The sequence below is a fragment of the Hemitrygon akajei genome, chromosome 2 (genome assembly GCF_048418815.1).
Source record: "Hemitrygon akajei chromosome 2, sHemAka1.3, whole genome shotgun sequence".
NCBI lineage: Eukaryota > Metazoa > Chordata > Chondrichthyes > Myliobatiformes > Dasyatidae > Hemitrygon > Hemitrygon akajei.
Window position 1 is genome coordinate 71,916,837 of NC_133125.1, and position 16,811 is coordinate 71,933,647.

The 16,811-nt window shown below is 46.2% G+C and overlaps 1 protein-coding gene across 1 annotated transcript in view; it reads left to right on the top strand.

Annotated features, from left to right (window-relative positions):
- The window catches only part of LOC140720763 (uncharacterized), a 106,141-nt gene that overhangs the window by 64,995 nt on the left and 24,335 nt on the right, over positions 1-16,811 (top strand). The window contains exons 5-7 of the mRNA XM_073035599.1: positions 7,484-7,713; positions 12,692-12,818; positions 12,925-13,103. Of these exons, the coding sequence (XP_072891700.1) occupies positions 7,484-7,713; positions 12,692-12,818; positions 12,925-13,103 (536 nt within the window). The remainder of the gene's footprint in view (positions 1-7,483; positions 7,714-12,691; positions 12,819-12,924; positions 13,104-16,811) is intronic.

Consider the following 16,811-nt stretch of genomic DNA (forward strand, 5'->3'; position numbering starts at 1 on the left):
GTTTCGGGCCGAGACCCTTTGTCAGGACTAACTGAATGGAAGTAAGAGATTTGAAAGTAGGAGGGGGAGGGGGAAATACGAAATGATAGGAGAAGACGGGAGGGGGTGGGGTGAAGCTGAGAGACAAAGATGATTGGCAAAAGGCATATAGAGCTAGAGAAGGGAAAGGATCATGGAATGGGAGGCCTATGGAGAAAGAAAGGGGGAGGGGAGCACCAGAGGGAGATGGAGAACAGGCAGAGTGATGGGCAGAGAGAGAAAGAAGAAAAAAAAAGGGGGGGAAAAGAACCAAAAAAACTAAATATATCAGGGATGGGGTAAGAAGGGGAGGAGGGGCATTAACGAAGTTAGAGAAGTCAATGTTCATGCCATCAGGTTGGAGGCTACCCAGCCGGTATATAAGGTGTTGTTCCTCCAACCTGAGTGTGGCTTCATCTTGACAGTAGAGGAGGTCATGGATAGAATGGGAATGGGATGTGGAATTAAAATGTGTGGCCACTGGGAGATCCTGCTTTCTCTGGCGGACAGAGCGTAGGTGTTCAGTGAAATGGTCTCCCAGTCTGCGTCGGGTCTCCCCAATATATAAAAGGCTACACCAGGAGCACTGGACGCAGTATACCACACTAGCCGACTCACAGGTGAAGTGTCGCCTCACCTGGAAGGACTGTTTGGGGCCCTGAATGGTGGTGAGGGAGGAAGTGTAAGGGCAAGTGTAGCACTCGTTCCGCTTGCTAAGATAAGTGCCAGGAGGGAGATCGGTGGGAAGGGATGGAGGGAATGAATGGACAAGGGAGTCGCGTAGGGAACGATCCCTGTGGAAAGCAGAAAGGGAGGGGGGGAAACGTGCTTGGTAGTGGGATCCTGTTGGAGGTGGCGGAAGTTACGGAGAATTATACGTTTGATCTAGAGGCTGGTGGGGTGGTAGGTGAGGACAAAGGGGATCCTATCCCGAGTGGTGGCGGGCAGATGGGGTGAGGGCAAATGTGCGTGAAATGGGAGAGATGCATTTGAGAGCAGAGTTGATGGTGGAAGAAGGGAAGCCCCTTTGTTTAAAAAAGGAAGACATCTCCTTCATCCTGGAATGAAAAGCCTCATCCTGAGAGCAGATGCAGCGGAGACGGAGGAATTGTGAGAAGGGGATGTCATTTTTGCAAGAGACAGGGTGGGAAGAGGAATAGTCCAGGTAGCTGTGAGAGTCTGTAGGCTTATAGTAGATATCAGTGGATAAGCCGTCTCCAGAGATGGAGACAGAAAGATCAAGAAAGGGGAGGGAGGTGTCAGAAATAGACCAGGTAAATTTGAGGACAGGGTGAAAGTTAGAGGCAAAGTTAATGAAGTCAACAAGCTCAGCATGCATGCAGGAGGCCGCGCCAATGCAGTTGTCGATGTAGCGAAGGAAAAGAGGGGGATGGATACCGGTATAGACTTGGAACATGGACTGTTCCACAAAGCCAACAAAAAGGCAGGCATAACTGGGACCCATACGGGTGCCCATGGCTACACCTTTGGTTTGGAGGAAGTGGGAGGAGCCAAAGGAAAAATTATTGAGAGTAAGAACTAATTCCGCTAGACGGAGGAGAGTGGTGGCGGGGGGAATTGGTTAGGTCTGGAATCCAAAAAGAAGCGGAGAGCTTTGAGACCTTCCTGGTGGGGGATGGAGGTATATAGGGACTGGACATCCATGGTGAAAATAAGGCGGTGGGGGCCAGGGAACTTAAAATCATTGAAAAAATTCAAAGCGTGAGAAGGGTCAAGAATATAGGTGTGAAGGGATTGAACAAGGGGGGATAAAACAGTGTCAAGGTATGCAGAAATGAGTTCAGTGGGGCAGGAGCAAGCTGAGACAATGGGTCTACCTGGACAGGCAGGTTTGTGGATCTTGGGTAGGAGGTAGAAACGGGAAGTGCGGGGTGTGGGAACTATGAGGTTGGTGGCAGTGGATGGGAGATCCCCAGAACTGATAAGGTTGGTGATGGTATAGGAGACAGTGGCCTGGTGCTCCTTAGTGGGGTCATGATCAAGGGGTAAATAAGTGGAGGTATCAGAGAGTTGTTGCTGTGCCTCGGCCAGGTAGAGGTCAGTACGCCAGACAACAACAGCTCCCCCTTATCAGCAGATTTTATAGTGAGGTTGGGATTGGTGTGGAGGGAGCGGAGAGCAGAGCGTTCGGAAGGAGAGAGGTTGGAATTGGAACACGGTGTGGTGAAGTCGAGATGATTGATGTCCTGTCAGCAATTAGCAATAAAGAGATCCAGAGCAGGCAGAAGACCAGAGCGGGGTGTCCATGAAGAGGAGGAGGGTTGAAGATGGGAGAAGGGGTCATCGGTGGGGGTAGGAGAGTCCTTGCTAAAGAAGTAATCTCGGAGACAGAGCCAGCGGAGGAAGAGTTCGGCATCATGGCATACACAGAACTCGCTGAGGTGTAGGCAAAGGGGGACAAAGCTGAGGCCCTTACTGAGGACAGAGCGCTCTGCCTCAGAGAGTTGAAGGTCGGAGGGAATGGTAAAGACCTGGCACGGATGAGAGATGGGATCAGAGGGGGGAGGGAGGCTGGTGGTGTTGGTGGAGAGGGGATGGTTGGAGTGAGAGGAAGATGAAGCCTCTGAGGGCCCGGGAGCTGACGATGGGATCTGAGGGAGAGGGGATTGCAGAGTGGTGGTGGGGGAAGGGGAGACGGGAGTCGCAATCGCAGCACGTGAAGACCCGGCCTGGAGTTCAAGGCTGGAGTCGCAGTCGGTGGTTGCGCAATCGCTTTGAAGCTGTCCATGGTCGTTGGAACCCGCGTTGATGGTGCTGGAGTCTGGGTTGTGAATATGCCCTGGGTTGCTGGGACAGCCGAGATCGACGGCCGGGGCCAATCCATGGTCATTGGAACCCGCGTTGATGGTGCTGACAGTTGATGGATCAGACAGTATCTACAGAAACTAACAAAGAATCAATATTTCAGGCCAAGACCCTTCATCAGGACTGGAAAGGAAGGGGGAAGAAGCCAGAATAAGAATGGTGGGTGGGGGTTGGGGAGAGGAAAGAGTACAAGTTAGAAAATGATAGGTGAAGCCAAGTGAGGGGACGAAGGTGAAGTGAAAAGCTATGAGGTGATAGGTGGAAAAGGTGAAGGGCTAAAGATGGAGGAGAGGAGAGTGGACCATGGGATAAAGGGAATGAGGAGGGGCACCAGAGGGAGGAGAGAAGAGGAGAGGTAATGGAGAGCCAGAGTGGAAGAAGATAAAAGGGGAGGGGAAATTATCAGAAGTTAGAGAAATCAATGTTCACACCATCAGTTTGGAGGCTACCCAGATGGAATATGAGGTGTTGCTCCTCCAGTAGAGGAGGCTATTGGCCAATGTGTCAGAATGGGAATAGGAATTGAAGTTAAGGAGGTTCACTACTGCGAACCCTGCTTGTGGCAGAAGGAGCAAAAGTGCTCGCTGAGATAGAGATGAACATGCAGATCTTTTCCTGAGCAAACTAGAGATTACTAGAACCTGGAAATAATGGAATAAATTCCCACAGTACAGCACACAGAAAGCCTTTCAGCCCACTATATCTATACCAGCCAGTAAGAACCCACTATCATAGAACTAAACAATGTTGGAATTACTCTGCAGGGCAGGTCACATCTACAGGAGAAACTGTTAATGTTTAAATTCAAAGACCCTTTGTGGGACTGGGATAAAAATGAGAAGCTCCTCAGACAGGATGAAGAGGTCAATACTCCCCAATGCCATTAGGCTTTACAATTCAACTGCCAGGACTTAAGAACTTTTTTTAACTTTTTGAGTTAGTGATTTAGATGCATATCATATTATTACTGAGTTAAGTATTGTATGTAATGAGTTTTTTTTTGCTACAACAAGTGTATGGGACATTGGAAAAAAATGTTGAATTTCCCCATGGGGATGAATAAAGTATCTATCTATCTATCTATCTATCTATCTAAGCTTGTTGGGCTGCAAGGAATTTGGGGATGGGGAAGTGGAAAACCAGGGTGTCTCTGGAATCAGCCCGTAAATTATTTTAAATGGTCAGTTAGTGATCTGAGAAGCATCTTCCTGGACTAGAAACCCATCCCGTTCCATTCCATTCACCTGCATGGGCATTTCACATTTTCCTTCAACTCCTCTTGCTTCTCCCAGCTATAGGCATTCACACGGGGCTGGCTATGCCTGTCTTTTTGTGTGTCTGGCACAGTCTTTGGTTCAGTCTTATCCTGGCCAGCTCCCTGACACTTTTTCCAATACATTGATCACTGCATTGGTGCTGCAGAATCTGAAAATTGCATTACTTTCCTACCAATTTCCACTCTACTTTTGCATGTTCAATCTAACTCTTATCTTCTTTTTCTGGATCTGTCATATCTTGAGGACTAGCTACTAACATCCATTACAAGCCTGCCAGCTCCCACCGTTACACTGACTGCTTTGTTCTGCCCTGACTCCTGTAAATACTCTATTCCATTCTCAGGTCCTCCATTGCGTTTGCTCTAAAACTTTTGGACAGAGTTATAGATAGGGAAAGTGCAATCAGAATTTTTCTACTGAGGTGAGTGAGACTAGAACTGGAGGTCATTGGTTAAGGGTGAAAGGTGAAATCATGAGGAAGAACTTCAATCAGTGAGTGGTGAGAGTGTGAAATGAACTGCAACTGGAAGTGATAAATGTGGGTTCAACTGCAACACTTAAGTGAAGTTTGGATAGGTACCTGAATAGGAGGGGTATGGTCCTGGTGTTCATCGGCAGATAAACAGTTTGGTATGGCGGCATCTCATTTCAGTGCCTCTGGAGAGTCCCACTAAATACTCTCTTTGTGCCATCTTGTTTTGGAAAGCACTATGGGGGAATGGGTAGTAGCTTGTTGGGGGAATTATTGCCATGTACAATCTCCCTCAATTTTACCTACCTCCTGTTAAATTGCAGTTCCTTTTAGCCTGCTGCTCCATGGCAAAAAAACTCATTCCAGGCAACATCCTGGTGAATCTACCACAATCTTGTCCTTATGTAGCACTCTGGATGTGGCCTAACCAATCTTACAAAGATGTAGCATAACATCCCTGCAATGGTCAATGAAGATAAGGTTCCCATATGTTGCCTTTATCACTCTATCCACCTGTGTTGCTACCTTTGAGGGTCAACAGCTGGATTTTGGGATTCCTCTGTACCTCACAATTCTCTCAGGTTTTAATTTCCCGTATTCATATCCTAGCTAGTCCCAACATGTGCAAAGCAAAGTGTTTCAGGAGATTAATCTCAGTCTGCCATTACTCCAGCTCTTCAGCTGTTTAGTATTTTCTGTATCTCAATACGATCCTCCTTGCTATCCACAATAGTATCCTGTCTGCTGCAAACTTGGTATATGTGGTGAACTACATATACCTGTCCGGACACGCCGCCCCCCCCCCCCCCCCCCCCCCCGCTGACTGCTCCTGTGGCTCCTCCCACAGGCGATTGGAGACACAGACCCTTCCTCAGTCTCCAGGATGTTGTGTGATGGTCACTTGCTGCTTGTGCTTTCTTCCAGCCAATAAAAGCCTACCTTAACTCACGTCTCAAGGTTATTGATGGTGCATCAGTATATAACAAACAATACGAGTTCCAACACTGATCCCTGTGGTTTATCAGATTTGCAAAACAAAAGCATTATCCTCTGTCTCCTTTACAAAGACAAATTTGAATGTAATTTGCCTTGGATTCCATGTACTCTAATCTTATTGGACCTGTGATTGAAGTGAGAATGAAGGAAAAGCCATGTCAACTATATTTAATGCACTGCCCTGTCCTCCAAAAGGCACTTGGTTATTTCAGTTATCTAACCAAATTAGTGCAACTGCTGTCTCCATACACAAATTGCTCCTTTGAACCCTATAGGGAGAAATATTCTTCCTGGTTATTATCAAACTCATATCATATCAAATATATCCCTTGATTTCCCCTAATCTAGTCAGCTAGTGTGGTGTTAATTCATGGCCTCTCTGCTCTACTATAAATACTCTTCTAGATTCAATTATCAGCCTACACTGCTTTTCAATCTCTTTCTGGACCAGAATCCTTTTGCTTGGCCCACTTAGCTCTTCCCGGTTCAGTTTCTTGACTTGTCTGCTTTGTAAATCCTGGCTGAAACTGCTTTTTCATCTTTACAGAGACTGCTTTTTTCTAATATTATTGCACAAGCTTAACTGGTCTAATTCCAGGAAAGTTTGTTTTTGTTCCCACTTTAACTGGAAGGCTGGCTATACTTACTATTCCAATTAGACATGGAATAACTGGCAAGTGACCTTCCCGTCAAGCCAGTAACAACCCTGACCCAACATGAGGCGGTGGAAATGATACTATATACAATTCTACTACAATTGTGCAAATGGTATTATGCAAATACTTGTTCACTTGTACCTTTGACCCTGTTCTCGAATATCCATGAACTGAAACATCTAAGGATGGGGATCAAGCACAAGTAATTGGTTGACAAATGTTAATATTTGACTGTTAACCAAAGAATAGAATTTCAAAGGCAAGCTGACAATTTCAAAAGGGGTGGTGAATCTATGGCACACTTGCCTAAGATGACAGTGCTGCCCCTTGATTAAACCCCACCTATAATAACAAGATATCTAATGATTATCTTTAATGCCAAATTAAGTAGAGAATACATTTCCTTACAACCCAAAAGCAGTTTTGAAATCATCACAGAAATGGTGTACATATGCATTGTAAGCAGCTGGGCCAGTTGGCATTGACTTCGCTCTGCTAATTTTTTTCTGTCGTTTGTGATTGAATACTGGATATTCAGTGATAATAATGTAAATACTGTGTAGTTTAGTTTTATTTTATATGTGTGTATGTATATATATATATATATATAATAACAATTGTTGTCTAAATTTATTGATAATTGTGTTTACCCCTTCCAGCTTGTTCAGAATGTCAGATACACCAACAAATGCTCTGAATACATTAACCCCTTCATTGCTGGGATAATTCTTGTGAACCTTCTTGGGACCCTCTCCAATGCTAGCACGTCTTTTTTAGATATGGGGTCTGCAACTGCTAGCAATAGTCCATGTGCTGTTTGACCAATGCCTTATAAAGCCTCAATATTACATCCTTGCCTTTATATTCTAGTCCTCTCATAATGAACATTAACATTGCAATTGCCTTCCTCACCAGTGACTCAACCTGCAAGTTAACATTTATTGAATGTGAGAAAATTTTCTAGATTATCACCAGTTTAGGCACAAACTCCCAAAAATGTTCACCATCCCTGAAGCTGTCCATGCCTTCAGATTTTGATTGCATCTTTTTTCCCCTGGCTATTTTGTAAATCATGTACCTTTGTTTACCTTACACTAACACATATCTGTTAACAATGTTATTGCAGAATACTGTGGTTCATTTGACTCTGGATAAGCTGCTAGACATGGACTTCCTTTGCAAATGCTTTCTTCTGGCCATTGATGCTAATGACTTGTTATTGTTTCCTTTCCATGCAGAGTGTGGTAGTGATGACTTCGTCTGTGACGATGGGCAATGTATTTCTCTGGCTTTCCACTGTGATTTGAAATACGACTGCAGGGATAAATCAGATGAGCACAACTGTATCAAATCCAAGAAGGTTCCATGCCAACCTGGAGAAATTATGTGTCCTGTCAGCAAGGAATGCATAGTAAATGAGTGGTGGTGTGATGACTATGTAGACTGTGGTGATGGAATGGATGAACAGGTACATTTGGTAAAATTAACTGCTACAGTAACTCATGCAAAATATCCCAGTCATTTTGAGGGAAGAGAAACGATCAGAATTTGGTGTTTCCATAAGTTTTCCAAAATGGAGGCAGCCAAGAAACTTCAGCAGCTAACAGAGGTTTTGATTACCAAGCTAGTTCAGGGTTAGATCCAGTGATCTTCCAAGGAATAGACCGACTAGCATTCACTGCTTCATAAATAAGTTCAGCACATTACTTAGCTAGGACTACCCAACATCATTTGGTGGATGGCTTTCATGAGCCAACGCTCCAACTCTAAAGCACAAATTAATAATCTTCTATGTAGGTTCGAAGACCCAAATCTGTGCTCTAAAGAAGCTGATACACTTTCTACTCTTTATTACCATAAGCTAATTTAGTTTAAACATTGCATACTCTAATTAATCTTCAATCACAAAATTATTTGCTATACAAAAGCATGTCAGTAATGGCTTCAATTACATTGTGCAAATATAGATAGTCAAATTTGCTGAATAATATAAACTAAAACAGTGAATGAACACTTTGTTCAAGCAGCATTTGTGAGCAAAGGCATGTAGTTAATATTTTGGATCAGACCCTGCATCAGAACTTTGGGAAGACTTAACAGTGAGGGAAAAGTGCAAGACGCGTGGGATCAATTTTGGTTGTATGTTAATTTAAATTTAAATCAGAAGTTTTTTTCTGTTTCTTAGTTTTATGTTTTCCTGTCATGGGATGGCTGTGTAAATATGCTGTACTGTGTCTGCTCTATGATATGCTGTGCTGCATTGTAAAATAAGAATAAATAATAATAAAAATTTGAATTACAAAAAAAACTGGGAGGAAAGAACAAAGATTAGCAACATATAACAGTAAATAAGGGGTGATGGGATAGAAGCTGGTAGATGATGGGCAGGGGGATGAAGCAGCTGGGACAGATAAACAAAAATATGAAATACGGTCAATTGTCCATCAAGCGGAGGGTAAGATAAATGAATTACCTAAAGGTTGGATTTGTATTTCTGAACTGTAAGCTACCTAAGGAAAAGGAGATGCGTTTGGCTTCTCTGTAGCAATGGAGAAAACAGAGAGATCATTGGGAATGGGAAGAAGTTAAACTGACATGCAACCAAGAGCCCTGTGGTAATTGGTAATTGTAGACAGAGCAAAAGTGATCTGCAAAACAGACACTGAATCTAATCACAAACAAGAGAGAATCTGCAATTGCTCGAAATCCAAGCAACACACACAAATGCTGGAGCAACTCAGCAGGGCAGGCAGCATCTGTGGAAAAAAGTACGGTCGACGTTTCAGGTTGAAACCCTTCGGCAGGATGGGAGAAAAAAAGCTGAGGAGCAGATTTGAAAGTGGGGGGAGGGGAGAGAGAAACACCAGGCGATAGGCGAAACTTGGAGGGGGAGGGATGAGGCAAAGAGCTGGGAAGTTGACTGGTGAAAGAGACCGAAGGCCGTGGAAGGAAGAGAGTGAGGGGTGCGGGAGAGGAGCACGCTGTCAGGATGAGGATCCCCGTGACCTGCACAGGAGTGCGTACGCTGTCAGGATGAGAATCTCTGTGACGCGCACAGGAGTACGTACGCTGTCAGGATGAGGATCCCCGTGACCCGCACAGGAGTACGTATGCTGTCAGGATGAGGATCCCCGTGACCCGCACAGGAGTGCGTATGCTGTCAGGATGAGGATCCCCGTGACCCGCACAGGAGTACGTACGCTGTCAGGATGAGGATCCCTGTGACCCGCACAGGAGTACGTACGCTGTCAGGATGAGGATCCCTGTGACCCACACAGGAGTACGTACGCTGTCAGGATGAGGATCCCCGTGACCCGCACAGGAGTACGTACGCTGTCAGGATGAGGATCCCTGTGACCCGCACAGGAGTACGTACTCCGTCAGCATGAGGATCCCCGTGACCCGCACAGGAGTACGTAGGCTGTCAGGATGAGGATCCCCGTGACCCGCACAGGAGTACGTACGCTGTCAGGATGAGCATCCCCGTGACCGGCACAGGAGTACGTGTGCTGTCAGGATGAGCATCCCCGTGACCTGCACAGGAGTACGTACGCTGTCAGGATGAAGATCTCTGTGACCCGCACAGGAGTACGTACGCTGTCAGGATGAAGATCTCTGTGACCCGCACAGGAGTACGTACGCTGTCAGGATGAGGATCCCCGTGACCCGCACAGGAGTACGTACGCAGTCAGGATGAGGATCCCCGTGACCCGCACAGGAGTACGTACACTGTCAGGATGAGGATCCCCGTGACCCGCACAGGAGTACGTACGCTGTCAGGATGAGGATCCCTGTGACCCGCACAGGAGTACGTACGCTGTCAGGATGAGGATCCCCGTGACCCGCACAGGAGTACGTACGCTGTCAGGATGAGGATCCCCGTGACCCGCACAGGAGTACGTACGCTGTCAGGATGAGGATCCCCGTGACCCGCACAGGAGTACGTACGCTGTCAGGATGAGGATCCCCGTGACCCGCACAGGAGTACGTACGCTGTCAGGATGAGCATCCCCGTGACCTGCACAGGAGTACGTACGCTGTCAGGATGAGGATCCCTGTGACCCGCACAGGAGTACATACGCTGTCAAGATGAGGATCCCCATGACCCGCACAAGAATACGTACGCTGTCAGGATGAGGATCCCCATGACCCGCACAAGAATACGTACGCTGTCAGGATGAGGATCCCTGTGACCTGCACAGGAGTACGTACGCTGTCAGGATGAGGATCCCTGTGACCTGCACAGGAGTACGTACGCTGTCAGGATGAGGATCCCTGTGACCTGCACAGGAGTACGTACGCTGTCAGGAAGAAGGTCTCTGTGACCTGCACAGGAGTACGTACGCTGTCAGGATGAGGATCCCTGTGACCCGCACAGGAGTACGTACACTGTCAGCATGAGGATCCCCGTGACCCGCACAGGAGTACGTACGCTGTCAAGATGAGGATCCCCGTGACCCGCACAGGAGTACGTACGCTGTCAGGATGAAGATCTCTGTGACCCGCACAGGAGTACGTACGCTGTCAGGATGAGGATCCCCGTGACCCGCACAGGAGTACGTACGCTGTCAGGATGAGGATCCCCGTGACCCGCACAGGAGTACGTACGCTGTCAGGAAGAAGGTCTCTGTGACCTGCACAGGAGTATGTACGCTGTCAGGATGAGGATCCCTGTGACCCGCACAGGAGTACGTACACTGTCAGCATGAGGATCCCCGTGACCCGCACAGGAGTACGTACGCTGTCAAGATGAGGATCCCTGTGACCTGCACAGGAGTACGTACGCTGTCAGGAAGAAGGTCTCTGTGGCCTGCACAGGAGTACGTATGCTGTCAGGGTGAGGCTTTCTGCTCAAGCGATTGTTCCCTGATTCCAGAAGTCTGGCTTCACCTTTATTATTTTATGAAGCCCACTCACAGATTTCAACCATTTACCTTGCATCTACTCTGATGACTGCCCTGGCATTTTTCCAACTGTTCCACTGTTGCTTTGCTTCCCCTTAACCCAAACCTTGAAACAGAAATATCCATGAATTCAAACTTCCGTTCCAGGTGAGGCAGATGCACCTATTCCAACATGGTCTACTGCATTCTGTGCGCACAACATGGTTTCCCTGTTCAGTGGTCAGATAAAGTATGGACTTGGTGCTTGCAGACAGCATGGGTGCAATTATAGGCATCTGGTTGTATGTCATGTTGAATCTACAGAATTTTCAACTCTCATCCGCCTGCCCTCTGCCTTCTATAGAGACCAAATGCAAATTGTAAAAATGTCTCATTCCACTTTGATCACTTGCAACCTAGTTGTGAAAATACTGAATTTTCTAGTTCTGCATAACCCACTCCATTAGTGCACCCCACCCGCCCAATGTTTACTTATCCACCATTTTATTGGTCTCTATCTCCCTGCCCTCACTATAAAACCTGGCTTCTGTAAGGAGAGGTTGACTGTACTCGCTAGAATTCAGAGTGAGAGGAGATCTTATAGAAACATATAAAATTATGAAAGGGATAGATAAGATAGAGGCAGGAAAGTTGTTTCCACTGATAAGTGAGATTAGAGCTAAGGGATATAACCTCAAGATTCAGCGAAGTAGACTTAGGATAGAGATGAGGAGGAACTGCTTTTCCCAGAGAGTGGTGAATCTGTGGAATTCTCTGCGCAATGAAGCACTGGAGGCTACCTCAGTAAATATAGTTAAGACAAGATTGGATAGATTTTTGCACAGTAGGGGAATTAAGTGTTATGGGGAGAAAATAGGTCGGTGGAGATGAGTCCATGATCAGATCAGCCATGGTCTTATTGAATGGCGGAGCAGTCTTGACGGGCCAGATGGCCGACTCCTGCTCCTATTTCTTACGTTCTGATGTTCTTCATCAGACTATAGCCATCTGGTTCCACCTATGACCTATTAGCCTTTACCCACCATGCCATGTATTGTTATAAAGGGCAATCTTTCCTAGTTCCCTCCCTCAGTCCTGATGCAGGGTATCTATTGGAAATAGCCTTTGAATATTAACTTTCTTTTAACAAATTAACATTTGTTAATACTATAAGTATACTCCTAATACTCCCAATGGGTCCACGGTGATGTAATATTTAATGTGATGCTTACAACTCAGTGTGTTGGAGTTCAGAGTTCAAATTCAGCGCCCTTTATAAGGAGTTTCTACATCCTCCCTGTGAATGTGTGGTCTTCTTCCAGCTGCTCTGGTTTCTTCCCACGATCCAAAGCCATAACAATTAGTAGGTTAATTGGTCATTGTATATTATCCTGCAATGAGGCTAGGGTTAAATATATGGGTTGCTGGGTGGTGCGGTTTGTTTCGCTGAAAGGGCATTTCTCTGAATCTTTAAATAAAATAAATAAGGAAAAATATCTCTAAATAATATAAATAAAATAAAAACTTAAAATATAAAATTGCTGAAGCCATTCCTCTTTACAGAACTGCAAACTTTCAAAGAAGCCATGCAAGGAATTTCAGTGGCGATGCCACAACTCTCAATGTATTCCTGACTTCTGGCATTGTGATGGGCTAAGAGACTGCAAGGATGGCAGCGATGAGATGACATGTGAGTCGTGACCCACGTAGGTTTGCTAATCTAGAGCAGTTTACTTTTACTAGTTAGCAATTATGCTTAACCTCCAATTTTCTTTCCTCTTGCTCCCTGTCAAAAGGCCAATCAAGACAGTGCAAAAGTTTTGAATTCCAATGTGCTACATCAGAGTGTATCAATATGAATTTGGTCTGCAATGGAAAGCCTGATTGTCCAGATGCTTCTGATGAAGGTGGAAATTGTAATTCACAAGAATGCATAAACTGTATCAATGTATGTTACAGGACACCAAAGGAGCCCGTAAGTATTTGCCAAAATATGGAGACAGGCACAAACTTGCTAGTTGTATTATAATTTGGATTGACATTGATCATTCTGGGAAGTTCCTACCTGAACTCATATTTCTTACCTGACTTTTCACAACTCCAGCTAATGGTCAGTAGTTGGATTCAACCAGTGACTTTTGCTTGAGTCTGTTTTGAGCAGATTGGGAAAAAGTAGCAAATAGCCTTCTCTTGTGTCCTTCAAGCACATCCAGGTTTTTCGGTACACTAGAAGGTGCTTGCCCCAGTTATGTGAAAAAATGAGTTCAATTCAATTCAAGTTTAATTGTCATTTAACTATATATGAATACTTCCAAATGATACAGCGTTACTACGGGGTCAAGGTGCAAAGACACTGTAAGCACACAACAGATCACAATCACAGTCCCAAGGCCCACCTCCCCCACCCAACTGCAACAATGCAGAATATGCCAGAATATATATATACTCCAGACACCCTCCGACCACCGATATCATCTGTCGACTGGCCTCCAAAGACATCTAGGCAACACCATGGCTTTGAGGCCCAGTCTTTACACATACAAAACAGAACCAGACAAATATAACTGTGTATAGTCCAGACCCGTCAGTCCATTTTCAATCTTCAGTTGCTACAACTGTGCTATGCCCCCGCACACCATAGTGATGGCTCAGGCGCCTCACCTCCAGTGGCTGAAAAGCAAGTGACCCTGCAGCTTGAGTCCCAACTCCACCGAGTGCCACTAAAAAATCTGCAGTCGGCCACAACAGAGCTTGTCTTCTGCGAGTGAAACCCTGTGAAGGCAGCTCCGACTCTGTTCTGGGCACCGTGCCACGCCACCCTTGGTGAAGTGTTTCAGCTTCATTTCCTCACTCCATGTGGCGGTGTGGTGAACTAGATATACCTGTCTGACTGCTCCTGTGGCTCCTCCCAAGACCCTGCTGACTACCCCTGTGGCTCCTCCCACAGACCCCTGTATAAAGGCGACTGTGGCCTGCTGCTCTCCCTCATTTTCCCCAGGATGTAGTGTTGTTCTTCAGTCAATAAAAGCCGATATCTCACTACCTAAGTCTCGGCGTGAGTTATTGATGGTGCATCAGGCGGCAAACAGGTGACACCATGGCTTCAGGCCTTGTCCTTGCTACAGCCGAGGACTAGGCCTTCTTCATCCACCCCTGCTCATGTCCAATAAATCAGCAAATTAAACTTGCAGCATCCCAGATTAACAATGTCCAAAGAGGTCTTGCAACCATGATGGCCACTTACTTTAGACTGTGAGCCTCCATCGACTCAGGCAGCTGCTTGTTGTACAGCTCCTTCATTATCTCCGCCAGTGAGCAACTCACTGATGGTGTAGACCTGCAGTATTTTGTGTTCTTAATGCAGAACAGGTTCTTGCAATCATTAGACATACATGTGAGTACAACAGTAGAAGCCGCTGCAACCAGTTGTGCTGCCAGCTTGCTGGAAGTAGGAATCTATCCAGCCCGTAAAATAACATTTTAAATTAATTTATGATCTAGTATTAACTCTAAACTCGATGCACTAAAAAGAGTTTCTACTTTGATCTCCAACCTGGAAATGACTTCCTTCTCAATAAATATGAATTCTAATCCTTGTCTAGTTTGGGCAGCTGTAAAATGGGAGGCAGGATTTCTTTCTTTACTGTAGGCCACTCCATGAAGTTCAGTAATGGAGTAGTATCCTTTCAGCACTTTTTTATCCTGGACATACAAATGCCAGTTTCTCATGCTTTTTGGCCCAAAGGACAGAAGTACATTGCTGAGTTTTGAATATGTACTGAATGCAATTGTGAAATAATGAGGAAACCTACCCCCTTCTCCTAAATTAGTGGCTATTGTCAGATCTGAAGGGAGGAAAGAAGGGGAAAAGGGCGGCATCTATGTATTGTTGGGCTTGAAATTCTGCCCTGTGTTTGTTTAGGAAGAGAGACAACCAGCACCGGAATATTACAAAACTTGGGTTTATTGCAGAATTCGTAACTGGCACAGCAAATCCACGGAGTCGCTGGAGAAGGCGCGTTCCGACTTCCCCTTACAATCTGCTCTTATTTATACCCCTTTTCCCCCCAGCACAACCCCCCGCTACATATTAGGTAATATCGGGCACTTGTGTCCATCTTATTGGCCCGATGCCATACACTCACGAGTTACCTGTTTCTTTTGTTTACTGAATCGCGTGACACTAGTAGTTTCGGTGTAGCGGAATCCCCAGTTTCGCTTCCCCCCTCCCTTGCATTCCGGTCTCCTAATATTACGTGAGCCACTCCTGACCTGTAATGGAAGTCTCGAATTAACCCTAACATTAACCCTAACACTCCCTCCCTTGGCCTCCCAGAGGCCACATCCCTTACAAGCTTTTCTGCGGCTGCCGGGATCAGGCAGGGAGGTGAGCGTCCCCCGGCACTCTTTGGAGTGTCCTCCCTATTTGCTTATCCTGATTTGTCCGACCTAGGGTCACAAAATATGGGTAAGGGTTCCCTAAACATCCGCAATTTTTACAAGTAGCATGCAACATTTCAGAAAACTTATTCAAGAACAAATTCACAATCCCCCCCTTGCCATGGTCCATTTCAGTCCGTGTCCTCCCTTAGCGCGTCCGCTTTCTGGGAGGGCCGTGTCCTCCCCTTCCACCGGGAACAAGGGTGCCTGGTACACCGGTGGAGGTCCATTCTTTCCAGTCAAGGCTCGATCTATAGTTCGGACGACTAGGGTCCTGATACAGGGTATGCAACAACAACCACACGTGATAAAGATAGCAATTGAAATAGACAGTCCTAGAGCCGACTGTCCCAGAAACGCTCCCCACTTACCAAAGGTCTTATTCAGCCAATCTACCACTGGGTTGTTTACCCCAGATTGCTCTTTCAGCTCGTTGGCCAATGCCCGGAGTTCTATCAGGCTTTTAGTCAGCTTTCCGTCTGGTCCGCCCCGTTCCCCACCAAACATCATCCCAAGAGGCACACCACTGCCCTCCCGCCGTTCGTTTATTGGGAAAGATGGGTGGATACCCTAGTCCGAGTGCCGCAAAGGGACACATGTAGACTTCGTATCCTTTCCATCCGGCCTCTGAACCTCCCCAGCAGTCAATCACATCACAAAGGTCAAATTGAAAAACTTTATCCCTCTTTGGGTCGGCGTCTAATATCACTCTGGCCCCACAGGGGTCCGGCGCTCCCTGAACGAGACGTCCCAGGAGAGCGGTGATACTTATCCACCCCAACATCCAGCCACTCATCCTTCCCCGTGCCCTCTTCGTCAATCGTTTCAATTAGATTAATTTGGCTTCCTTTTGCGGATCTGGAGCAGTGAGAAAATGATGCCAGTTATTGTCCCCCTCCCTTCTTACCTTTTAATGCCCTGTTGGAGACCTCGGTGACAGGGTATGGACCATGCCACCGTTTTTCGTTCCAGGTGAGCTTCCCCGGGCCTCGGAGGAACACTTCCACTCCTACCTTGATGGTGTCCGACCCTGCGGCTGCTCACTGTTAGATTATTGAACTCGCACAGTTATCAATTTTACCATATTTCTAAAAACTCTCATATACTCTGTTACTCAACACACAAATGTCTGAGTTTTGGTAACTCGAAATTGAAGTGCTCCATGGCTCCCTAGTACACAGAGAGGATCAAATGTGGGACGGTCGCCTTTCAAAACCTGACCTTCGCGTGGGAGATTTCTCCT